General features: G+C 44.1%; 1 protein-coding gene across 2 annotated transcripts; it reads left to right on the top strand.

The window, feature by feature from the left end:
* Positions 1–478: 478 nt before the first annotated feature.
* On the top strand, positions 479–25,234 carry LOC100604639 (cystatin-13-like). Of its 2 annotated transcripts, none has more exons than XM_003280844.3 (4): positions 479–819; positions 2,082–2,438; positions 15,877–15,987; positions 24,897–25,234. In XM_003280844.3, exons 2-4 carry the CDS (start codon positions 2,211–2,213, stop codon positions 24,978–24,980), a joined length of 423 nt encoding a protein of 140 aa, XP_003280892.1. In that variant the 5' UTR covers positions 479–819; positions 2,082–2,210; the 3' UTR covers positions 24,981–25,234. The 2 variants fall into 2 exon arrangements, with proteins under 2 accessions (XP_003280892.1, XP_012367610.1); XM_012512156.2 differs by having other exon boundaries at positions 480–819; positions 2,085–2,438.
* The last annotated feature ends 1,997 nt before the right edge of the window (positions 25,235–27,231 follow it).

Below are 27,231 nucleotides of genomic sequence, written 5' to 3'. Positions count from 1 at the left end.
TGTGCTGGCTTTTCTGGGCTATATTGTTCACTCCACAGAGGTAGCTTAGGCTGGCATGGCCATTGCCAGCTGACACCTTCTACCTGACGTGTCTGGTGGCAACTCTTGTCAGCTGGTGGCCCCTTAGCTCCTGGCCGGGCACATTCCCAAAGGCCTGTTGGTCCCAAAGTCCTTTAGCCTGGTTCTTTGATGGTTCCTTCTGATTCTAGGGCCATGACATCACATAATGGGGCTCTGAACGTCATGGCCGTCAAGGTGCTGTCACGTGTACCTAGCACAGTCCAGAGGACAGAAGTTTAGAAAGTTAGCAGGTGTGGAAAAAAGGTGAGGGACTTCTGTGAACTGGCAGCCCTTGGTGAGCCCATGGCCTTCTGAGGGCCAGTGGTCAGAGGTGCCCTTCACTTGAGCAGCATCAGAGGGCCTGGGCTGACCTCACAAAGGGGTCATGGGTGTGACTACCTGGCTGGGGAGTGAAGCCAGAGGGCAGAAGTGCCCTGGAGTGCAGACCCCAGCAGATACTCTGACCAAGCACAGGAGCATGAACTGAGCTTGCTGGGGACAGAGAACAGCCAAGGGGCAGCCGGCAGTCAGCTCAAGTCCTCACAAAGGAGGGCAATACCACCTGTGGGCCAGGACAGTCTGCTCGAGGGCCAGCAGCCAGGAACGTGGCAAAGAACTTGGACCTGAGGTGGGCCCATGGTGTAGCTGTGGTGTGCTTGCCAGAGTGGCCTCCAAGCCCACCCTGAAAGGTGATCCAGAGACCATAGAACAGAAAGGCTTCCTTCTCAGAGTGAGCTGCTGGAAGCCCACCAGCGTCAGGTCAGTGTAAAATAAGCAGCGAGAAGAGGGTGGAACAGGTCAATGTGCTTAAAACACAGAGAAATGGGGTGACAGTGAAGAGACCATCTGCCTGGTCCTGGGTCCTCCATGTTCACACCCCCCATCTCTCTCAGCCGCACCAGCTCCCCGTTAATGGTAGGGTTGGGGGACCATGGTGGACGTTTGGGCAAGAGTCCCAGAGATGGAAGGTGCTTGTCAGTCACACACACTGGTTTATGGACAGATGCAGGCAAGGCTGCCCCAGCCAGCTGATGAGCCTCCTGCACAGCTGAGGACTTGATTTGCATTTCTAGAGGAGAGCATGTAGGGTGCCAGAATGATGTCACCAGAGGGTGGCCAGATTAAGACCTCATGAATCTTCTGGCTGTGTGTATCTCGTGTATATTTAGTGCCTGATGGATATCAGGTGTCTCTTAGTTTTGCCAACACGTTCTGTGTTCAGCTTAGATATACACTACCTTCACATATCTTTCATTAACACAACTTAAGATTTCTGCCTACATCTCTATTTGCCCACTCTCTATACACATCTTAACTGGTTTGCCTGTTTTACAAACTACATGCTCATTTATATTCTATAGTAGAATTGGATATCCTCAAAAGCAAGTGTACATTCCAAGCAGTTATCTACATATGTGTATCTCTTAGATTGGGATAGGTTACAAGGTAGGGGGAAGGGCAGACCCTGAGTTAAAGAGCAGATCCTTCCATCAAGTATGCTTAAGCGCTGTCTTGACCTCTTGATGAGCCTCATTTTCCTCCTGTGTAAAGGGGTTACTCATAAAACAGCCCCATGGGGGATGGCAATGATTACATAAGACACATGAAGTGCCTGTGGAACTCTCTCAACCCTATCCTTCTGAGGTTTTAATGGAGGCTCCACTTCACAGGCATGGTTGATTAACTGGTCATTGATTAACTCAATCTTTGGCCCTTCTTTCCTCCCTGGAGGTGGAGGGTGGGGCTGAAAGTTCCAATCCTCTAATCACACTGCAACCAGCCTCTATCCTGAGGCTATCTGGGATCCCACGAGGATTCAACTCATTAGCATACATTCAGGTGTGGTTAAAAAGGGCATGTTAGAAATAACCAAGATGGTGCTGTGACATCTCAACCACTCAGGTGATTGTAAGGGTTTTAGGTGCTTCCTGATAGAAACCTGGGGTGAAGACCAAATGTCTATTTCTAATTCTACTACGATATCACCACTGTGTTAACAGAAGTTCCTTCCTTTCAATCAGCAGTGCCAAGAGGAGCTGGGGTGCCAGTATCTGTGCATCTTCAGAGGCAGCAGGGGCCAGCGTGCCACATCTGGCCCCCGTCCTGAAAGGATAGATGGTACTTGGCCTGTGACCCTTGGCTGAGGCGCCATGGTCAGGCTCTGCCAGGCCCTGCTGCTGCTAGTGGCCAGTGTGGCCCTTGCATCCAGAGGAGTCCAAGCCTGGGGCTCAACGAAGGTGGTGAGGACATTCCAAGATATCCCTCAAAACTATGTCTATGTGCAGCAGGCACTCTGGTTTGCCATGAAGGAGTATAACAAGGCCAGCAGAGACAAGTTCAGCTTTAGGGTGCTGAAGGTTCTGAAGAGCCAGGAGCAGGTGGGTGGGGTGCTTGTTCCTTGCCCTTTCACTCCCCTCCCTCAGGGTCAACAAACAGAGTCAAACTCTGTAAAATATTTAAAGGTGTTTATTCTGAGCCAAATGTGAGTGACCAAGGCCTGTGATACAGCCCCAGATGGTCCTGGGAACATGTTCCCAAGGTGGTTTATAGTTTAATATTGTATATTTTAGGGGGATAGAAGTTACAGGCATACATCATTCAATACACATAGGTGTACGTTGGTTTGGTTTAGAAAGGCAGGACAACTTCAAGTGGGGGCTTCCAGGTCATAGGTGGATTCAAAGATTTTCTGATGGTCAATTGGTTGAAAGAGTTAAGTTGTTACCTTAAGACCTGGAATCAGCTGGGCGTGGTGACTCATTCCTGTACTCCCAGCACTGTGGGAGGCCGAGGCAGGCAGATCATCTGAGGTCGGGAGTTTGAGACCAGCCTGAACGACATGGAGAAACTTCATCTCTACTAAAAAAGAATACAAAATTAGCTGGGTGTGGAGGTGCATGCCTGTAATCAGAGCTACTTGGGAGGCTGAGGCAGGAAAATCGCTTGAACCAGGGAGGCAGAGGTTGCGGTGAGCCGAGATCATGCCATTGCACTCAGCCTGGGCAACAAGAGCAAAACTCTGTCTCAAACAAACAAACAAACAAACAAACAAACAAACCTGGAATCAATAGAAGGGAATGTCTGGGTAAAGATCAGGGGTTGTGGAGACCGAAGTTAATCATGCAGATGAAGCCTCCAGGTAGCAGGCTTCAGAGAGAACAGATGGTAAATGTCTCTTATCAGGCCTTAAAAAGTGCCAAACTTTTAGTTAATTCTCTCCTGGATCAGGAAAGGGAAGAGTATTCTTTACAGAATGCAAATTTACCCCCATAAGAGCTGTCTTTGCAGGGTCATTTCAAAATTCATCAAAGAAATTATTTTGGGGTAAAATGCTTCTTTCAGGACCTGCTATCTGTCTTGGGATGCTGTAGTAAAGTTGGAATTTGGTATCTTATTGCTACAAAGATCTGTTTTGTCAGTCCGAAGACTTCTGTTTTAATGTTAAAGCTGGTCAGTTGTTTCTGAATTCCAAAGGGAGGAGGGTATAATGAGGCATGTCTGACCCCCCTTCCCATCATGGCCTGAACTAGTGTTTCAGTTTTACTTTGGAATGTTCTTGACTGAGAGGGGGTCCATTCAGTCACTTGAGAGGTCTTAGAATTTTATTTTTGGTTTACATCAGTCTGAACAGAGCCCATTATCTGTGGATGGCTATTGAAACTAGGAATGGAAGACAAAACTGAGAGATGCCTTTAGCCACAATATATTTATTTTACTTTAGGAATTTTTGAAGGAAAACAAATTATATTTCATTCTTTGTTATACTGGGATGGAGATGAAACATAAAATATCCATTAAAATCACTTAAAAGTGGTTATAGTCACATCAAAAAGTAAAGATAAGAGCCCAGAAGGCAATTTGAAGGGAGCAAGTTTGGACCATTTGTGCATCATCAATGTGGGCCATGGCAAGGATGGGTTACGACACGTTGAGCGAGTGCAGCTGATGCTGGGAAAGGAGCCTGGACAGAAGGGAGGCTCCTCTTTACAGGAAAATGCCAACTCAAAAATGTGAAAGAAATGGCCTAACTAGAAAATTATGCCATCTTCTAGTTGTATCTTCTGACCACTACCACGGTGATAACTATTTCAGGCAAAGGTCATCAATGAATCCTACAATCACTGGGTGAGAGTGTTTGGTGTGAACCGTTGCAGGGATTGCTTATTAGTTACAAGGGGAAAAGACACCCTTCTAATCAGGAAATTTGATAAACACCTTTCTTACCAAATGCTCACCACCAACACAGAGACAAATTGGCATCACATACTTCATGACATGATGTGCGCAGAGGGGATGCCAGCACCTGTATATGGTATTCTTGCCCAGAAGTCATACTTCAAATGTAATCAGAGGATAAATTAGACAAATCCATAATTCAGCATATTCTATAAGACTATTTAAAATACCAATATCATGAGAAACAGGGGAAAATGCTAGAAAACTGTTTCCCAACAAAGGAGACTTACGAAGCATGATAACAAAATGCAGCAGTTGGTCCTGTGTTATCTGAGTGTCAACTAGAGATTCAGTCTGGTTTATAAATTTGAAAAGGAGAGCTTTGTTTCTCTAAAGGGTTGCAGCCTGCAGGGTGGCCATTCTGACAGGCTAGGAATTCTGACAGAAGCTGGAAAGAGGCACTTTGAGGGGAGAAGCATAAGACAGGAATCTGTGCTGAATGGGTTGGCTAAGTAAACATATTTAATAAGCTATAGGAGGAGTCATGAAGATTCATGAAAGAAAAATGTATGCATGCACCATTGAGCTTCATGCTTCTTCATGGGTTACATCTTCAAAAAATGATGGTATTAGCATTATCCAAAGGTGGATTTTCTGCCCTCTGATGGCAAAAGGTGAAGTAGAGTCACAAAAACCCACACTGTGCATCCTCCACACGTCAGGCAAAACCAGTCCAGAGATGGTGGCCAGTTTTCAGGAAGGGATGCCATGTGAAGCTGGTGAGCTGTCACATCAAAATGCAAAATGGAAGAGGGAGTCTGGTCTTGGCCTCAGATGATTCACTAATGGCCATAAAAAAATGAGTCGTTTATTTCTTGTTTTCCAGTGTTGGTTTCTGCTTACTCCTCAGGAAATAATACAAATTAAAGGTTAGTGAGGAGAGGACACACGGAGGTATGTCTGACATCCCATTCCATCATGGCCGGGAATTCAGTTTTTTTTTTTTTTTTTTTTTTTTTTTTTTTTTTTTTTTTTTTTTTTTTTTTTTTTTGAGATGGATCTTGTCTGTCGCCAGGCTGGAGTGCAGTGGCAATCTCGGCTCACTGCAGCTCTGCCTCCCGGTTCACGCCATTCTCCTCCTCAGCCTCCCAAGTAGCTGGACTACAGCGCCCACCACCACCCGGCTAATTTTTGTATTTTTAGTAGAGACGGGTTTCACTGTGTTAGCCAGGATGGTCTCGATCTCTGACTCGTGATCCCCGCCTCGCCTCCAAAGTGCTGGGATTCAGGCGTGAGCCACTGCGCCCGGCCGGGAATTCAGTTTTTAAGGTTTCTCTGAGGTCCCCTTGGCCTAGAGGATGTCTGTTCGGTCCATTGGAAATTTAGGGTTTTATTTTTATTTCTCAATAAAAGAAAAGAAAAAATTATAAAGGATGTTATTGGGACAATTGATGAGATTTTAATCTGGGCTATATAATAGAAGAGAACCTTGTACCTGTGTTAAATTTCCTGAGACAGGTGATTGTCCTGTGGCTTGGCAGGCGCCCAAGACAGGACATGGTGGCACACCATGAAGGCCCAGGAATGAGATCAGTCTGCTGGAGTCTGGGGAGTGAGAGGGTGGCAGAGGTGGAAGGCGACACGGAGCTTGGGTCATGGCAGTGCTGACAGGAAGTGCCATGCAGAGATGCCTGTTTGTGCTCCTCCTTCTCAAGCTCATCTCTCTGCTGCCTTCCCTTTGACCTTTCCTGTTCATGTCTCCAGGCTGACAGGCCACCTGCCCTACTTTCCTGTTTTCTTATCTGATCAGGAGAGAAGGTTCACTGGGAGACTACATGCCCGACAGTGCTGGGACTTTAGGCCCCTTATGCATCATGCCATGCTCTGTGGGACCTTGGCTCCCTCTGGTTCTTTCTGTAGGTCTGGTTATGTTGCTTGTGTTGCTTGAGTAGAAGACACCTGTGACCAGGAATGTGCCACCAATGAGCGAAATTAAAACCTTAGAACACAGGCAGCCTGCAGCTTCTCAGGCATGTTTAACACCTGTTCTCAGTAAGTTCCTGCCCCCATCCAGAACTATTCCACTTTCTTGGGTTTCTCCGTATCTAAGCTTTCCTACTTACAGCAATAAAATAGTGTTTTTGCTTTATAGGCAGGTGTTTAATAATACAGTACACCAAATACCTGGATATCTAAAAAATTATATACCATATCGTACTGTTTCTTGTTTTTGTTTTTTTTTTCTGTGAATGAATGTTTTATTTTTCAGTTTGCTGTGAGCTTTTGAATGCAGGCAATAATTCAAAAGAATCAGGCAGAAACAGATTCAATAAGAGACTACAACACAAGTATTTAAAATTCCTTGACCTTACAGCTACATACTGCTGCAAAAGAGTACAGAAAGAGATTTTTTTTAATGTATCATCCCCCAAACAACACATGACAAAAGCAAAAAGAAAAATTCTTCATAACAATTCAGCTTAAACTTAATAATATACACATATTTTATGTGAAGAGACCACCAAACATTACATCTTTCTTTTTTTTATGAAAAGAAAACAGCCATATCTTATTGGGAGATTTAAGTTAAGAATACACAGATTTGTATCAGGAGTTGGCCAAGTGTAGCCTGCTGCAGGCTTTTAAACAGAGTAGTTACAGAGACAGCTTGGCCTGCAAAGCCTACAATCTTTACCATCAGGCCCTTTAAGGAAAAGTTTATAGATGCTGTTCTTTTCTTTTCTTTTCTTTTCTTTTGGATATTTGAAGCAATTTTATTAATTTTTTCTTGACATATTAAATGTTTCTATTTATTTTTAAGGTATACAACATGATGTTTTGCTCTATACATTGTGAAATGACTACTAAAATCAAGTTAATTGACATACCCATCACCTTACATAGTTACCTTTTTTTGTTTGTGTATGGTAGGAATACTGGAGATCTACTCTTAGAGCAAGTTTCAAGCATATGATACACTTTTAATAACTGCCGTCATCATGCGGGACTATCTCTTGGTAGGCTGAGTTCTGCTGCAGAGTTTGTACAATGTGAGTGCTGGTGCAAGGAGCATCCCATCCCCAGCAGCCTGGAGCCACACGGCAATGAGAGAATTCCAGTTTACTTGGCACTAGGGCTGGTTGCTTTCTGCAGGTGCACTCAGGTCTCATAGCTCATTAAGTTAGAACTACCTTCTTCTACACTACAGAGGAGGAAATAGTCACAGAAAGGTTTAGTAACTTGCCCAGAGCCACACAGCTAGTAAGTAGAAGAGCCAAGATTTAAAGCCAGGCTGAGCCAGGCATGGTGGCTCACACCTGTAATCTCAGACTTTGAGAGGCTGAGGTGAGAGGATTGCCTGAGCCTGGGATCAGCTTGGGCAGCATGGCGAGACTTCATCTGTAAATTAAAAAAAAAAAAAAAAGAAAAGAAAAAAGAAAAAGAAAATTAGCTGGGTGTGCCTGTAGTCCCAGATACTCCAGAGGCTGAGGTTGGAAGATTGCTTGAGCCCAGGAGTTCGAGGTTGCAGTGAGCTGCAGTTGTGCCACTGCACTCTAGCCTGAGCAATAGAACTATACCCTGTCTCAAAAAAAAAATAAAAGAAAATAAATAAAAATAAACTCAGGCTGCTGTGCTCTTCTTCGTCAGCACCTGTCTCTGAACAATGCCCAGTGGAGCGAAGGTGGTGGGAAAAAGTGCAGCCGCAGGGGAGGGGAGGAGAGGGGCCTTCAGATGGCCAGGAGTCAGAAGGGCCTGTCTGTGTAAAGACTGAGGGGCTCCTCAGCAGCCAGGACCCCACCTGCCTCCTATTTCCTGAGCAACTGTGGGTCAAGAAAGGATTAGTGCTTGCTTGGTAGCTGATAAGTATGAATTAGAGCTGTCAGCTTTTTGGGTTTTGTTTGTTTGTTTGTTTTTTGTTTTTTTTTTGAGACGGGGTCTCGTTCTTTCCCCCAGGCTGGAGTGCAGTGACGCAATCTTGGCTCACTACAAGCTCTGCCTCCCAGGTTCGCGCCATTCTCCTGCCTCAGCCTCCCGAGTAGCTGGGACTACAGGCACCCACCACCGCCCCCCTACCGCCACTTGGCTAATTTTTTTGTATTGTTTTTAGTAGAGACGGGGTTTCACCGTGTTAGCTAGGATGGTCTCGATCTCCTGACCTTGTGATCCACCCATCTTGGCCTCCCAAAGTGCTGGGATTGCAGGCGTGAGCCACCGCGCCCGGCCTAGAGCTGTTAGTTTTTTATTGTAATTTCAACTTAGACCTGTGACTCAAATATACAGCAATGGTTTGCAACTAGGGGTGGCTTTTGCTCCTTAAGGGAGTTTTGGCAATGCCTGGAGGGATTATTTTGTTGTTATGACCAGAGGAGGCTGCTCCTGACATCTAGTGAGTGGAGGCTCAGGATTCTACTAACCATCCTGCAAGGCACAGGGCAGCCCCCAAACAAAGAGGGATCCAGCCCAAAATATCAATAGCACTGAGATTAGGAAACTGGATATACAGTCACCAGAAAGTTCTAAGAGTACAACTGAAAGTTGTTTAAAAAAATGAAAGCAAACTCTCAATTTCTTGCATTTCCAGTCTGGCTTGTCATTCTTGAGGGCACCACTAAAAGCAGTGTGCTCTGTCCTTCTAGATATTTTCTATGTACTTACATATGCATCTGAAATATTTAAAAGCATATTTTATAGTCATAAAATCAAGCTTTCTATGCTATTCTCTACTTTTTTTTGCCACTTGAAACATGTCTTGGAAAAGCTACATAAATACACTTAGATCCACCTCGTAGTTGTATTTCATGAGATGATGTGCCATAATTTGTTTTCGCCCATCTCCTAATGGACCATGAGGTTTGTTGATAGGAAAAGTGAAACAATGAATATTCCTTTGTATGTGTTGCTATGATATTGTGAGGTTAAAATCAGGTGTCGACTGGATTGAAGGATGCCTGGATGGCTGGTTTTGTTTTCGGGTGTGTCTGTGAGGGTGCTGCCAGAGGAGATGGATGTTTCAGTCGGTGGACTGGGAGAGGAAAACCCACCCTCAGTGTGGGTGGGCACCATCCAATCAGCTGCCAGTGAGGCTAGGACAGAGTAGGCCAGGTGGGAGAGGAGGATGGCTTTGCTTGCTGAGGCTTCCGGCTCTTTTCTTCCTGGATTGGATGCCTGCTTCTCCTGTCCTTGGATATCTGGCTCCAGGTTCTTCAGCCTTTGGACTCTGGGACTTGCACCAGTGGGTCCCCGGGGCCTCTCGGGCCTTTGGCTGCACTGCCAGCTTCTCTGGTTTTGAGGCTTTTGGACTTGGACTGAGCCGCTGCTGGCTTCTCTCTGCTTGCAGACAGCCTACTATGGGATTTTTGCCTTGTAATCGTGTCAGCCAATTCTCCCTAGTAAACTCCTTTTATATACAAACTTATTTTGTTAGTTCTGTCCCTCTGGAGAACCCTGACTAATACCGATAGTATCCTGAATTTGAATTCATTGGTTAAAGAGTCCATTTGCAAAATGATGGCAAATTGCCCCTTAAAAGGGCTAAATTACATTAGATTTTTGGCAATGCTGCAGGTCTCAGTACCTCTTGCCTCTCATTTTCACCAGCTGTGGTCTCATTTTGTGTTTCAGATGTTTGCCAGTCTGATGGAGGCAAAAATAACATTTTTTAATTCCCCTATCGAGTGAGGAATTGTCTTTCATTGAATTTATCTACGATATATGTTTACTTCTAAGAATTGTTTCCCTTTTTCTTTTGCATTGCTTGTCTTGCTCTTTCAGAATCATAGATGTGCTTTATGTACTATTCATATTAAACTATGGTTCTCATATATTTCACTCACGTCCATGTGAAGAGACCACCAAACAGGCTTTGTGTGAGCAACAAGGCTGTTTATTTCACCTGGGTGCAGGCAGGCTGAGTCTGAAAAGAGAGTCAGCAAAGGGAGATAGGGGTGGGGCCATTTTATAAGATTTGGGTAGGTAAAGGAATATTACAGTCAAAGTGGGGTTGTTCTCTGGCAGGCAGGAGTGGGGGTCACAAGGTGCTCAGTGGGGGAGCTTTTTGAGCCAGGGTGAGCCAGGAAAAGGAATTTCACAATTCAGTTAAGGCAAGGACCGGCCATTTTCACTTCTTTTGTGGTGGAATGTCATCAGTTAAGGCAGGAACAGGCCATTTAAATATCACTTCTTTTGTGATTCTTCAGTTACTTCAGGCCATCTGGATGTATACGTGTAGGTCACAGGGCATACGATGGCTTAGCTTGGGCTCAGAGGCCTGACAATATATGCTGCCAATATTTTGTGCTTGCCTGTCTGTTGCTTGTAGTTTAATTTTGCTTACAGTGTCTTTAAGATATTTTTTAAAAAATACTGACACATTAACATTTATTATTTCTTCCCATATGTTGTTTGGAGTTTATATCTTGCTTAAGAAGTCCTTTTCTATTCTTGAGTATAACAGTTACAATTGTTATAAATAAAGTTTTGGTGCTGCAAAAGAAATGCACTTGAATATAAAATTTTCTATTTTTCTTCTCAGTAAGGCAATTTACTTCTATAGAAGGGTGCATCCTCACAGATGGAGCAATGGTGAGCTCACACCTGGACAAGGGAAGGGAAAGGGTTCTTATTCCTGATGGACGTGGCCCCTGCTGCTGTGTTGTTCCCTTATTGGCTAGGGTTAGATCACACAGGCTAAACTAATTCTGACTGGCTAATTTAAAGAGAGTGATGGGGTGAGTGGTTTGGCGGGGAAAATGGTCATGGCAGAGAATGAAATCAGAATGAATCAGGGTGGAGAATGAGTCAGGGCAGAGCAGGTAATCGGAATGAGTCAGGGTGGAGCAGGTGATCGAAAAAGGTTGCTTTATGAGGAAGTTAAGTTTAAAAGTAGAAGGCAAAGAGTTGAACATACTGACATATTGATTCTTTGAAGAGAAATTTAGAACTCATATCTAACACAATTCTTCTAAGACATTTATAATTTTAGCTCAGTAATCTATCTTGGAATTATTTTTATTTATGGTGTGGAGTTAAAGTTATCCAGTTAAAGTTACTGGATCTAACTTTAACTTTTTAAAATAGTAAATTTCCCTAACCATCTCTATAAAAGGCCTCTGTGTTTTGAAAAGCCAGCTCACCATAGACTAAGTATCCAAATATAGTTGAGTCTGTTGCAGGATCGCTGTTGATTCTCTTTCCTTGATTATTTTATTTGTTCCTGGCTGGGTATTGTAGAGTTGCTATTGAGTAGGAAAAGTCCTTTACATTATTCTTTTAAAAACATTTAAAAAATAAGAATTCCCATTTATTCCTTAAAACCTTTTCATTGTGAAACCAACACAAAATCAGAAAAGTTCATAATGCATAGATGTCAAGCAGAATGAATCACTTTAAAATGAATGCTCATGAAATGATTCCTCGTATAGTCTGGACAGAACATCTCAGGCTCCCTGGAGTTATGCATGCCACTCTTCCCTGCTCTGCCCCGGAAGAACCCGTGAACACTGCCTAAGTGTACAGCCCTCGACACCACAGCTTTACCTGCTCCTTGAACTTCATAGGCGTGAGATCTCACATGATGTGTTATTTTGGTTTGGCTTGTGTCTTTCAATATTATGTTTGTGCATTTCATTCATGTTGTGGCATGTAGCAATAATATATCCCTTTTGTTTTTTTCAAAATCAAGTGTTTTATTTTTAAAAAAATTTATTGTATATATTTAAAGTATACAACATGATATTTTCATATACCTGTAGATAATGAAATGCTTACTAGAGTTGAGTGAATTAACATATCCATTATTACACGTTGTTACCTTTTTATGGGGATCAAGATCCCCCAAATCCACACTTTTAGAAAAATCCCAAATACAATACAGTAATCTTGACTTTGTCCTCATGTTGTACATTAGAACTCTAGACTTGTTTGTTCTACATATCTGTGACTTTTTATCCTTTGACCTATGTCTCCCCATTTCTTCCCTGACCCACTTCACTTTTTATGTTAGGTAAGAAACCAGATACAGAAAGAAAAATACTACATGATCTCATTTATGTGTGGAATCTTAAAGAAAAAAAAAAGTATGTTCGTTCTTACTGCTGCAGAAAATTTCCTTATATAAGCACACTACCATGTATTTATCCTGCTATTGTTGATACGTATTGGGGTTGTTTTCCGTCTTTGACTGTATGAGTAGTGACACTATGCTTACACAGGCATACCTTGTGGATACTGTGCCTTGTGGATTCAGTTCCATAATACAATCCATTGCATTGTATTCCATGCAATACAGTGAATATCACACTAAAGTGAGTCACACACATAATTTGGAATCCCACTGCCAATAAAGTTATGTTTACACTATACTGGAGTCTATTAAGTGTACAATAGCACTAAATCTAAAAATATATACCTTAGTTAAAAATATTGTATTGTTAACCATGCAAATGATACCTAAACCTTAGGCCAATTGTAATCTTTTGCTGGTGAGGGATCTTGCCTTGATGTTGGTGGCTGCCGACTGAGCAGGGTGGTGGCTGCTGAAGGTTGAGGGGACTGTGGCAATTTCTTAAAATAAGACAACAGTGAAGTTTGCCACATTGATTGACTTACTCTCATGAAAGGTTTCCTGTAGCATATGATGGTGTTTGATAACATTTTACCCACAGTAGACTTTTTTTAAAAATTGGAGTCAACCCTCTCAAACCTTGCAGCTGCTTTATCAACTCAATTTGTGTAATAGTCTAAATCCTTTGTTGTCATGTCAACAATGTTCACAGCACCTTCACCAGAAATCAATTCCATCTGAAGAAACCATTTTCTTTGCTCATCTCTAAGAAACAACTCCTCATCTATTCACATCTTATTATGAGATGGCAGCAATTCAGTCACATTTTCAGTTCCACTTCTAATTTTAGTCGTCTTGCTATTTCTACCACAACTGCAATTACTTCCTCCACTGAAGTCTTGAGTCCCTCACAGTCATTCATGACGGTTGGATTACATTCTTCCAAATTTCTGTTAATGTTGATATTTTGAACTCCTCCCATGAATCACACATGTTCTGAATGGCGTGTAGAATGGTGAATCCTTTCCAGGTTTTCAACTTACTTTGCCCAGATCCATCAGAGGAATCACTGTTTATGGAAGTTACAGCCTTATGAAATGTTTTCCTTAAACAACAACACTTGAAAGTTGAAATTACTCCTACAGAATGGATGCTGTATTAGCTGACATGGAAACAATATAAATCCTTGTATATTTCCACTAGAGCTCTTGGGTGACCAGGTGCATTGTCAATGAGCAGCAATACTTTGAAGGGAATTGTGCATGTGCTTTTTTTTTTTTTTGAGCATTATGTCTCAGTAGTAGGCTTAATATATTCAGTAAACTGTGCTGTAAACAAAAATGCTTTCATCCAGGATTTGTTGTTTTATTACATGTAGAGTAGATTTAGCATAATTCTTAAGTGCTTTAGGATTTTCAGAATACTAAATGAACATTGGCTTCAATTTAAAGTCACCAGCTGCATTAGCCTCTAACAAGAGAGTTAACCTGTTGTTTGAAGCTTTGAAGACAGACATTGACTTCTCTCTAGCTATGAAAGTACTAGATGGCGTCTTCTTCTAACAGAAGTCTGATCGATCTACATTGAAAATCTCTTGTTTGTGTAGCCACTTCCATCAATGATCTTAGCTGCATCTTCGGGATAACTTGCTGTAGCTTCTTCATGAGTACTTTGCTGCTTTACCTTGTACTTTTACGTTATGGAAATGGCTTCTTTTGTTAAACCTCATGAACCAGTCTATGCTAAATTCCAACTTTTCTTCTGCAGCTTCCTTACCTCCCTCAGCCTTCACAGAATTAAAGACAGTTAGGGCCTTGCTCTGGACTAGACTTTTGCTTAAGGGAATGTTGTGGTTAGTTTGATCTTTCATCCAGACCATTAAAACTTTCTCTATATCACCAATAAGGCTGTTTTGCTGTCTTATCATTTATGTGTTCACTAGAGTAGCACCTTTAATTTTTTTCAAGAACTCTTTCTTTTGCATTCATAGTTTTGTTAACTATTTGGTGCAACAGTTCTAGCTTTCAGCCTATCTTAGATATCAACATGTCTTCCTCACTAAGCTTAATCATTTCTAGCTTTTCATTTAAAATGAGATATGTGTGACTCTTCTTTTCACATTACAATGAGGCAACAGTAGGGTTGTTAGTTGGCCTTATTTCAGTATTACTGTGTTTCAGGGAATAGGGAGGCCTAAGGAGAGGAGAGAGATGGGGAATGGCCAGTCTGTGGAGCAGTAGGACCACACATCTTTATAGATTTATGTTCACTGACTTATATGGTCATGGTTCTTGGTGCTCCAAAACAATTACATAGTAACATCGAAGACTGCTGATCACAAATTACCATAATAGATGTAATAATAATGAAAAAGTTTGAAGTATTTTGAAACTTGCCAAAATGTGACACAGAGACAGGAAATGTGCACGTGCATGTTGGAAAAATGGTACCGATAGATGCTTGACTCAACATTGCCATAAACCTTCAATTTGTAAAGAACACGGTACCTATGAAGCATGATAATTCAAAGTACAATAAAATGAGGTGTGCCTGTATTTGTACATGTGTGTGCCTTTGAAGTTAGGTATACATCCAAAAGTGAAATTGCTGGATCCAAGGGTGTGCACTTCTCTCTCTGACCTCTAACCCAAGATTTAAAGGGCTCATGTGAATAGGTCAGGTCAACCAAGTCAATCTCCCTATTTTAATTCAGCGCTCCCCTAGAGGATAGCCTAATCACAGAAGTAAAATCCATCCCATTCATAGTCCTAGGGATCCCACAGGGCACACACAATAGGGAGCAGGACTCCTGGGGGCATCTTAGAATTCTGCATACCACACTCCCTTTGTTCAATGCCTAGGAAACTTTTCTAGAATTTCTAAAAAATTTTGTTAATATTTTGTCAGTTGTCTCTGATCCTTCTGGGACCAGTTATTTCATTCTCTTTAATATGTTCTCTCCCCCAAGTCTTTTAAACCTTGTTTTCTTGTTCATTTTTAAATAAAGGCCACTTTTGCCATTGAGCTGCTCCATTTCCCCAAGAGGATCTCTTTGAACAGAAGGGCTGCTAGGGGCTTTGTGCAGGTAGAATGCCCTGAGAGACAGAAATTTTGGAGGAATCCGCATTTCAATAAGGTGTAGATACTAAGATTGGCAAAGAATAGGCGACTTTAGAGAGAATCAATACAAATACACACTAAGCAAGTTCTAGTTCTGGGTCATAGTTTTATTTCCTCAATATCTATTGATCAGGCGTGAAGATGCTACAAGCTCTGCTGTTTCCCAAGCTCTAATAAGGCAAATAATTTTGGGGGGAATCGTTTTCTTGCTTTATTTTGGAGACAGTTACCATTACTTTAAAATTAAATACTATGATGAGAGAGAGAGAGACAGAAATATCAAGGTAAGAAAACTTCCAAATTACCCCAAAACTTCTGGACAGAAAACAGTTGAAGAGGGGGAAGGCAAAAAGACATTCTTTGCCTTGAGTAGTCAATGACATGTTTATTTACCAGACATGACAATTGATATTATATATTCTTTAATGATATATGATTTTTACATTACTCATTGACAGGTGACAGATAGTTTGGAGTACTATATTGAGGTCAAAATTGCCCGAACAATTTGCAAGAAAATTTCAGAAGATGAAAACTGTGCATTTCAAGAGGATCCCAAAATGCAAAAGGTATGTGGCTGAGACAAGGAGAACCCTTTGCTCTGGTAAGATTTGTGTACCAGATCATATTCAGGACTGTGGATGACCAGGTTCTAGACACAGAGCATCATTTCTATTATCTGTTGCTGATGCCAACCTTCCCTTCCTGAATGTTATGGGATCTTTGGGGTGTTGCTTTTCTAGCTGGAAACCTCTATGGCTGGTGGCACCTTTGCCCAAGTTCTTGTCCTGTTTCTGGGAAGAATGAGGTACACAGACAAGCAGAGGGTGAGCAAGACAAAGAGGAGCTTCCTTAAGTGTTAGAACAGCTCAGAGGAAACCCCGTGGTGGGTAGCTCCTCTCTGTAGGCAGTTCATCCAGAGTGTTCAGCTCTCAGGAGAGAGGGTAGCTCCTCTCTGCAGCTGGTCATCTGGTAGACTTCCCAGATCTCAGCAGAGAGAATAGCTCCTTTCTGCAGCTGGTTGTCTGTCCTCTGCTCTGAGTCTGGGGGTTTCTTTTTTTTCTTTTTTTTTTTTTTTTTATTAATTTTTTTTTGCACACAAAAACAATAAACATTTTCTAAAAATACATACAAACAAAAAGATGCGTATCAAACATATTAGGAAGGTTACACATGGGAAGTCGGGGAATAGAAATGGGGGGTGGGAGTTAAAATAAGGTAGAGAGGGACTTTATGTGGATCAGTGATAATAACTCAATCCTCTATTTGACAAAGAAGAGGGAGAAGGAAGAGGAAGAAAAAGAAAGTGGGATAAAGGATCAGAAAGGGAGGAAAATAGAAAAAATTAGAGTATGACTCCAGGGTAGACCTGTTTTGTTGTCACTGAGTTGGTTGGTTGGTTTGTCTGTTGTATTTTTCATGTTTCGCCAAGTTGGCCAGACTGGTCTCGAACTCCTAGCCCGAAGTGATCAACCCGCCTCGCCCCCCAGAGTGCCGGGACCACAAGTGTGAGCCACCACGTCCAGCCCCCACATTGCTTCTGGCCTCCATGGTAGACCTCCCAGACAGAGCGGCCGGGCAGAGGCGCTCCTCACTTCTTCCCAGACACGGGGCGGCCGGGCAGAGGCGCTCCTCACTTCCCAGACGGGGCGGCCAGGCAGAGACACTCCTCACTTCTTCCCAGACGATAGGTAGCCGGGCAGAGGCGCCCCTCACTTCCCAGACAATGGGTGGCCGGGCAGAGGTGCTCCTCACTTCCCAGACGGGGCGGCCGGGCAGAGGCGCTCCTCACTTCCCAGACGGGGCGGCCGGGCCGAGGCGCTCCTCACTTCCCAGACGGGGCGGCCGGGCAGAGGCGCTCCTCACTTCCCAGACGGGGCGGCCGGGCAGAGGCGCTCCTCACTTCTTCCCGGACGGGGCGGCCGGGCAGAGGCGCTCCTCACTTCTTCCCGGATGGGCGGCCGGGCAGAGGTGCTCCTCACTTCCCGGACGGGGCGGCCGGGCAGAGGCGCTCCTCACTTCCCAGACGGGGCGGCCGGGCAGAGGCGCTCCTCACTTCTTCCCGGACGGGGCGGCCGGGCAGAGGAGCTCCTCACCTCCCAGACGATAGGTGGCCGGGCAGAGGCGCTCCTCATTTCACAGACGGGGCGGCCGGGCAGAGGCGCTCCTCACTTCCCAGACGGGGTGGCCGGGCAGAGGCACTCCTCACTTCCCAGACAGGGCGGCCGGGCAGAGGCGCTCCTCACTTCCCCGACGGGGTGGCCGGGCAGAGGCGCTCCTCACTTCCCATACGGTGGGTGGCCGGGCAGAGGCGCTCCTCACTTCCCAGACGGTGGGTGGCCGGGCAGAGGCGCTCCTCACTTCCCAGACGGTGGGTGGCCGGGCAGAGGCGCTCCTCACTTCCCAGACGGTGGGTGGCCGGGCAGAGGCGCTCCTCACTTCCTAGACGGGGCGGCCGGGCAGAGGCGCTCCTCACTTCCCAGACGGGGCGGCCGGGCAGAGGCACTCCTCACTTCCCAGACGGGGCGGCCGGGCAGAGGCGCTCCTCACTTCTTCCCGGACGGGGCGGCCGGGCAGAGGCGCTCCTCACTTCCCTGACGGGGCGGCCGGGCAGAGGCGCTCCTCACTTCCCAGAGTCTGGGGGTTTCTATGGTCTTCAGAGGGGGAAGTGTGTGCTGATTGGTCTATGGTCAGCCATGGGTGGGCCGAGCAATAAGTACAAGTTCCCCCTCTGGTCTGCAGGACTGGCAGCCCAGCCCAGAGGCCTCAGGCCCTCCCCGGCCTGAAGGGTGGGGCTTCACCCGGGACCCACCCCCTTCTGCCCAGGAGTCTGTCTGCCTTCCACTACCCTTCACGGCCCAGATTGTTCATGCCAGTGCTGAGCTGTCCTCAGCACCCCCCTCGGCCTCCCTCCCATGCTTCTCGGTGCCCAAAGACTGGAGAGGGCCGAAGCAACAGGGGGCCAGAGTATTACAGCTGCCCTGAGCGTGCATGCACCCGACTGGATTGCGACAACTCCGGGGTTCTGCCCCAGCCTTGCTCCATGATCAGAGCAGGCGCCAGGAGCGGGGAGAGGCCAGGCAGTGTAAGCAGGCATCCCAAGCCTGTGGGGGGCAGGGAGAACTTCCCAGGCCCTCAAGAGCACAGAGATGCCCAGGTCTACCCCCGGACCTGGGCAGCTGCAACTGAACCCAGGGGCTCCTGCCTCCCGCAACTCAGAAGTTGCATGGCTCCTGCTTATCCCGGAGTCCTGGACCCACTTTCCTGCTGCAGCCGGCATCTTGGCAGTGGCCACTCTCCATGTGCCCCTGCTGCCATCACCACCAACACACCAACACACACACCAACACACACACACACACACACACACACACACACACACACACACACACAGAGTTAGTGGCTTAAAGTAAAATGAACCCATTATTTCTCACTATTCTGCAACCTGGGCTGTGTTCTACTGGGGCAGGAATATTCTAGATAGCTGCTTTACTCATCTGTCTGGCACCTCCACTGGGATGGCTGAAACAATGGGGGGCTGGCTAGGCATCCTTCTCATTCTGCTCAGGGACTCCCCATGGGGCAAACTTGTAGAGTGATCAGTCATCCTGGTTTGTCAAAGGCTGTAGGCTTTCCTGGGATGTAGGCCTTTCAGTACTAAAACCAGGGAAATTTTGGCAAACCAAGATGTGTTGGTCATCCTACACTTGGACATTCTCACAACATGGTGCTTCCAAGAGAGTCAAAATTCTTAATTAGCTCCTAAGAGGAAGAAGCAGAAGCTGCCATCAGAACTGATAGAGAAGAAAGTGATGGCTGCCATCTTGGTGCACTGTCAACTCCGGCACCCTTTGCTGAGGGGTCCTAGCCCAGTAGAAGGTACAGCATGACCTTCCTCCACCTTAGTCCTTGAAAGACCATTCCTCTCCTGCTGGGATTTCACAAGCCTGTGATTGCTTTGAAGCAGGGGATGTTGGAAGCAACGCTTCTTGGCTGATTCTGATACTAGCTGGCTAGGGCAGGTCCCCAAATGCCAGCGGGACCTTGACCCTGGACGGTGTCCGGGCTCTTGACACCTTCATGAGAAGGAATTCAAGGACAAGTTTGAAAATAGTGAAAATACAGAGATTTGTTGCAAAGCAAAAAGAACACACTCAAGACGTGGGGAGTGTGGGTATGTACTTGACAGACAGAGTCATGTGCAAGAGGGTTTGGTGCTCCTACCTTTATGGGTTTCTTTAACCAAAGGCTGGAATATTCATGAAAATTCCTGGAAAAAGATGGAGATTTCTTGGACGAGTGTGCCACCCATTTTTACACCAAATATGGGTGTTCCCAGAGCTCCATGGTGCTGATGGGTGTGTATTTAGTATGTTAATGAGCACGTAATGAAGTCCTAGGTGAAACTTAGGTCAAATCCAGTGCCATATTGGGTCCAGTCAGTCTTACCAGCTTGGTCCACACCCTGGTTTTCAGGGTATGATCAGCCCCTAGCTTCTGCAGCTATTTCAACAGTTTCCTTTTGCTAGTCATGCAAAACTGCTGACTGGAATGTTCTATTCTCCTGCAACCACCCTGTAGTATTCCTGTCTCAATTCCACTAGTCCAGCTGCTGCATGGAAGTCCTACAAGGCTCTGGGACAGTCCCAAGACTCCAGCCCAATGGCCCTGCATGCTCCCCATAGTCTCAGAGGTCCAGGCTGCTGCTGCTTCAGGCCAAGATGGGGGACAGCCCCAGCCAGGCCAGGGTGTTGTCAGATGGAGACTGTCACAAAGGCAAGTTCATCACAGAGGAGCCAGGCTTAATAAAAAAGTCCCTTACTCTCCTCATTGTTGATTTAAACAGGGATACATTTCAGATTTAAATTTAGTATTTTGAAATGTATATAAATATTTTCTAAAAGTATATTCTCATAAAAATATATGGGATAACAATGAGGTCATGCCCCTTGGACTGCTGGATGATGCCCCATTCTGCCCCCTGCCAAGGAGTTTCCACTGGGATCATTTGTGTGGACAGCCTTGAGATAATTTCACTATAAACTTACAAAAATGACACAGTCTTTTTTCTCTTTCCCTTTTTATTTAAATAACTGCTGTCACATTGTGTGTTTTTTGATATAACTTCCTCTTTTTCACATTTGTCTTGGTAATCTTCTCATTGAAATTATTTCCAAATTTTTTCTTTCATAAACGAAACTACATTGAAAACCCTTATATATGCATATTTCTGTGCCCTGTGTATTTTTTCATCTATTTACTAAATAACTAAAGCAGGCACAAGACATGGATAGGCGGAAATAGTGGCAGATAAGTCATTGGCAAAAACTGCTCAGACATAATGCCAATTAAAAATATCCTCATATTTAGGCCAGGAGTGGTGGCTTACACCTGTAATCCCAACACTTTGGGAGGCAGATCACATCTGAGGTTAGGAGTTCAAGACCAGCCTGGTCAACAGGCTGAAACCCTGTCTCTACTAAAAATACAAAAATTAGCTGTGCATAGTGGCATATGAATGTAGTCTCAGCTACTCAGGAGGCTGAGGCAGAAGAATCTCTTGAACTTGGGAAGCAGAGGTTGTAGTGAGCCAAGATCACGCCACTGCACTCCAGCCTGGGCCACAGAGCGAGACTCCATCTCAAAAAAAAAAAAACAAACCTCATATTTTAATGAAGAGCAGACATCATAGCAGAATGCCAAGTGCAAGCAGGTGGCTAAATCTAGAGAGTGAATTCTTATAAAAGATTAGAAATAATTTTAAATTAAGTAATATTTCAAAAATTCAAGAAAGTACTAAGAATGATACATCAAATGCCCATCTGCCTACCACACAAATTTTACAACTATTATCATTTTATTACATTAATTTTAGATATCTATTTTTTAAAATTTATTTTTAAAAATAAATTTTATTGGGTATATTTAAAATATATCACATGGTATTATGTGATTCATATAGATAGTAAAATGGCTACCATAGTGAAGTAAAATATCCATAATCTTACATAATTATGCATTGTTTTTGTGACACGAACAATTAAATCTAGTCATCTAGCAGAAAGTCCAAATATAGTATAATTTAATTAAGTCGTGATGCACATTAAACCTCATCCTATATCTGCTAATTTGTAGCCTCTAGCCTACATCTCCCAACCCCCAACAACCTGCTCTGTGGGTAACCATTACTTTATTCTCTCTCTGTATATTTGGCTCTCTTTTTTTTTTTTTTTTCAGATTCTACGTATAAGTGTGATCATGCAATATATTTATTTCTGTGCCTGGCTTGTTTCATTAGTACAACGTCCTCCAGGTTCATCCATGTGGCCAATGACAGGATCCCCTTCTTCTTTAAGGCTGAATAATATTTCATTGTGTGTGTGTACTGCATCTTCTTTATCCATCCATCTGTTGATGGGCACTTAGGTTGTTTCCACATGCTGGGTATTGTGAATAGTGTTGCAACGAACACAGGAGTGCAAATATCTTTATGAGGTGATGATTTTATTTCCAGAGGGATTGCTGAGTCATATGGTAATTCTATTTTTAATTTCTTCAGGAACCTCCATACTGTTTTTCATAATGGCTGCGCCAGTTTACATTCCCAGAAACAGTGTACAAGGGCTCTCTCCTCTCCACACCCTCACCAACATTCATTATCTCTTGACTTTTTGGTAATAGCCATCCTAATGGGTATTATTATTTATTTTAAAAAGTAAAATGTTACACATCTATTATGCTCCCCCCTCAAAGATAACCACTCTTCTATCATTGGTGGGTAACATTTCTACCTATGTTTAAAAACTTTTGCCTATGTAAAAGAATTTTGTGTGCTTTTCAAAATTTACATAAATTTTGGAACTTTCTGTTTTGTTTTGTTTTTTAGCTATAGGACTTGCTTTTTAATATCCTTCTTTTTGGGAGCAATAAGGCAGCTCCTGTTGAGGCCACAGCCTTAGGTGGAGGAACATAGCCAACCTGCTGTGACTCCCTGACCTCATTCTCCTCCTGCTTCCCACTTTTCTGATTTTATCCCTCCTTGGCCAAACTCAACTGGAAGCCAGAAGGGGCCCACTGACACTGTCCATGGTGGTCATAGAGCAAGGGTGCCCACTGGCATGGTCCAGAGATGTTAGAGGATAAGGATGTCCATTGGAGCAACCCACAGAAGTCAGAGGGCAAATGTGCCCATTGGAGCAGCCCATGGAGGTCAGAGGGTAACGGTGCACATTGGTGTAGTCCATGGAGGACAGAGGGTAAGGGTGCCATTGGAGCAGCCCATAGAGGTCAGAAGGTGAGGGTCCCACTGGTGTAGTCCATGGAGGTCAGAGGGTAAAGGTGCCGATTGTAGCTGCCCATGGAGATCAGAGGGTAAGGGTGCCCAATGGAGCTGCCCATGGAGGTTGGAGGTCAAAGGGCAAGGGTGCCCATGGGAGTTGCCCATGGAGGTCAGAGGGCAAGGGTGCCCACTGGAGCAGATCATGGAGTCAGTCTTCCAAGACAAGCCAGGTAGAGACAGGAGGAGTGCAGACCTCGGGGGACAAATGGAGAAAATTTAGCACAGGGGCGGGGTGGAGATGTGAGAGCCATATGAGTCCATTATTAGTCTATTGAGATACCTCAAATGAGAGATGATGTTGGTTAGGTTGGGGAGGTGCTCAGATTCTGGGTCTATGAAAGTTTGTTTAGAATTTGCTGATTGATTAGCCATGGAACGTGAGAGGAGGAAGATCAGGATGCCTTCGGGTTTGAGAAGTTGGGAGGTGGTTTGCTGTCTTTGTTTTCTCTTATGATTGCATCCTCTATCTTGAGTACATGGCACTCAATAAACTTTTTTCCACTTGCCCACATCTATTTATCATGTGGAGATTTTTATCTGTCTCTGTCCTTGCATGGGGTCCTTTCCTGTTTCATAAAGCTTTTATAGATTGGACTCTATCTGTTTTCTTCGTTTATTTATTGGTATTTAGAAAGGAAGAGAGTGTGGATATCTGGGATCTTTGGAAAATAAATTTTAAAACAATATTAAATAGTTATTGGCCTGATTCATGCAATGTAAAAAATTTGGAAATTTTCAAATATATTAAGCTTTTTCAAATCAACTATTAATACCCTTATCTAAATCTTACCACTGTAAATATATTTGTATATATTTTAGTTTAAAAATATTTTTTTTTTGTAATTGAGACCATGATGAATACTGTTTCATGATCTAGAATTTTATTTAATAATAAAACCTAAGCATTTCCAAAACTGTAAAATTATTAGAGACCATCATGTAATGAAACCATTTGATATTATTTTATGATGCTTCCATATATTATTTAGCTAATTCCTGAGAATTGATTATTTAAGATTTTCCCTAATTTTTAGCTACTATGGACAGTGCTATAATGAATAGTCTTATTTCTATGTGTGTATATGTCTGATTATTGTTTCCTTATAGGCAAGGTTCTCAGAAATTGAATTAGTCATCCAATATTTTTTCACCTCTTAAAAATTTTAATATACATTGCTAAAATATCCTCTAGGGTTGATCTTGATAATTGGGTTATTCAGGTCCTCTGTTTCCTGATTGTTTTCTGTCTACCTTGGCTGGTCCGGAAGTTAAGCAATTACTTAGTCAACTCTCTGGCAAACCCGATGCCCACTCTCTCTCTTTGCACCACTGGCACACACAGGCTCCCCCGTTCCTGGATCCCCCTCTCGCCCAGGTGCAGAAGCCTGGACTCAGTTCTGCAAGGTGCTGTCTGGGTTGCTGGTGGCATGTCCTATTTTCTCCCCCAAACTGTTCCTACACCTTTATACCTTATACAACTTCTTCTCTACTTGATGCTGTCATTCAAGTTTACATTGACTTCATGGAAGTATTCTTACTTTATATTTTTATTCTAAATGAAGATTTTAGGAGAGAGAGGAGGGAAAGAGTGTTCTCATTCCCATGCATGGATCCTGAAACCCACATGTTCTGCAGGACTCTGGGATGAGAGCTACTTGTTTCCTACCAGCCCTACAGCTGCAAGGTTTCCTCCTTGGTTGCTGGCACATTTTTATTTCCCCAAGGGGTGCAGGACCTGGTAATATTCTTGCAATGTTGCATTCCCTGGGTAGGACTGTCTGTGCAGCCTGGGGTCTCTGTGGGCTACAGGGAGTCCATGTGGCTGGATGAGAGTCAGGGCTGGAGATGGGGATTTTCCAATAATAACCCATCCTTGCGCTCTGACCCTTGCTCTCCTGGAGTGAATGAAGCTACACCCATGATGGCTCAGATCACAGCAGGTGAACTGATGAGGACCCCTCTGGTGAGGGGGCTGGATCCTCTGTTGTCTGATGAGGCGTGGCTGACTCAGACAGATTAGCCCTGCTGAATCTAACAGATTAGCCCTGCTGAATCTAACTCCTGCCTGGAAATAGGAACTTCTGCTTTTGTTTTTTTCCTTTTAAAATAGAAACTGACTATTCTTTTTGTCTCTTTCAGGTGGTTTTTTGCACTTTTATTGTTGCATCTAAACCATGGAAATTTGAACTCACCATGCTGAAGAAACAATGCAAAGATATGTAGTTATCTTCTAGCGTGTTCTGCCACACTCATTTCCATTTTAAAGAAGACACTTGCAAGAACTAGAACAACACAGTTAACCCATTGACTTCATTTTTTTGGCCTTTTTGCATTTTTGTGTGTTCTTCATGGGCTGATGTTGAAAATCCATGATGTGTTTTGACAGCATTGCACAGCCTATTCTAGCTGGATACTTCACCTACTAGCTGGGATAATCTGCTACCAATAAATGGAAGTAGTTTCTACTCCTCACCCAACTCTGAGTACAAATTACTTTGCATGGACAAATCTTTCTAGATAACCAGAGGACCCCGCCCTCAATTGCTTCAAGCATGCTGGCACTTTCTGTAAGGCTCTGAGAGTCTGGCTGCCTTGAGAGTTTCCGTGCATGGATTTCTACAGAAATCTCCCTTTCCAGGACTTTTTGGAAGACACAGCCTGTTAGCTTAGAAACAGTTAGTTTTAACCAGATCCAACCAGAGAGACAGTTGGGCCATTTAGAGATTTTCATTGGTTTTGAATTGAAGCAGAAAAGTTAATGATGCAGGGAGAGAAGACTGCATTCGTGTGTGTGTGTGTGTGTGTGTGTATGCATGCATGTGCATATCTGTGCATAAGTGTGTGCTCACAGTTAGATGTATCAGTTAGTTAATGCTGCATGACAAATCACCTGGTCACTTAACAGCTCAAGCAATTGATTTATATGTCTCATGGTGTCTGTGAGTCAGGCAACTCTGGATGGCCTGGCTGGGCAGCTCTGGTTGTCACGTCTCATTGGGTTACACTCTGATATTGACTCTGCTGCCATTATTTGAAGGTTTGGTGGACTCTGGAGAATCCCTTCCAAGGTAGCTCACTCCCATGGCTGCAGGTTGATAATGGTTATTTCCTGAGGTCTCTGTTCTCCACGTGGCTTCTCCACAAGACTGCATGTGAGCTTGGTATCCTGGTTGACTTGCTCCAGACACAATGTTCCCAGAGACCAAGATGGAAGCCACTGTATCCTTTGTAAACTAGACTCAACCCGGAACAGCCCTGGCTCAGTGTGGACTACACAAGGACATAAAGATAGGAGATTAGGGTCACTGGAAGCCATCCGGGAGGCCAGCCACTACAGTGTGTACACATGTGTGCATGTGTGTGCACGCATGTGTATGGTCAGGTGACACCATGACCATAAAGAGGCACTTTCTGAAATCCTGATGCTTAGACAGCAGCACCAATGTGCAGGCTGGGGCCAGGAGACAATATTGTTTAATAGCCAGTAATAATACAGGGTCAGGTTCTAACTTAGACACATGACAGAAGGATGGTGACACTCAGAGGCCACCCACATGACAGCTCTCCTTGAGGGCTCTTCTCTGACAGGGCTGACTGCAACTTTCTGAGCCTCTCTGCCTGAGGGCTTTCTCTGCCAATGAAGGGCAGGCTGGAGTGCAGTGGGTAATACCCCTGAGAGGAGCCCTCAGCCAATGATAGAAGTTGGAGGATAAACATCCTGGCCTTTTGTCCCCTGGAATATAACACCAAGTTGTGTCTACCCAGTCACTGAGGAGTGCCCTGCAAGACTGAGTCCTAGCTATCCATATTGCTAATCTCACTATCTGTGCTGCTTCTGCCCCTTACCATTTCCACTTTTCAACTGCCTTTCTGGAATCACTTCTAAATAAGCCACTTGTACTTGAATTTTTTGTCTCAAAGTCAGCTTCTGAAGGAGCCAACCTGATAGTGGAACCCAGATCTACTGTAAGTGGCACCCTGAGACCCCCAGGGGCTTGCCTGGCTGAGATCAGACATCAGGACACCCTTCACCTTGACAATGGAAAAACCAAATTCTGCCAAAATATTTAAAGAGGTTTATTCTGAGCCATATGAGTGACCAAGAAAGGGAAACACAGTCTCAAGAGGTCCTGAGAAAGTGTGCCTGAGGTGGTCCAGTTACAGGTTGGTTTGAAACATGTCATGGAGCCAGGAGTTGCAGGTAAAATTATAAATCAATACATGGAAGGTATATATTGGTTTGGTCCCAAAACGTGGGACACCTGAAGGCATTGGCTTACAAGTTTTAGGTGGGTTTAGGGACTCTTTAGTTGGAAATTGGTAGAAAAAGTTAAGCTTTGTCTAAAACATGGAGTCAATAGAAAGGAATGCTGAGGGGGTCTACTATCTGTCAGGTGATGCCGTGCCAGAGTCAGGTTGGAAAGCAAGTCACAATGTACTGGGTCAGAAAGGAACTTTTTGATGAAATTTTATG

This window comes from Nomascus leucogenys, chromosome 13 (assembly GCF_006542625.1).
Source record: "Nomascus leucogenys isolate Asia chromosome 13, Asia_NLE_v1, whole genome shotgun sequence".
Lineage (NCBI taxonomy): Eukaryota > Metazoa > Chordata > Mammalia > Primates > Hylobatidae > Nomascus > Nomascus leucogenys.
This window is presented reverse-complemented; position numbering and strand designations above follow the sequence as displayed.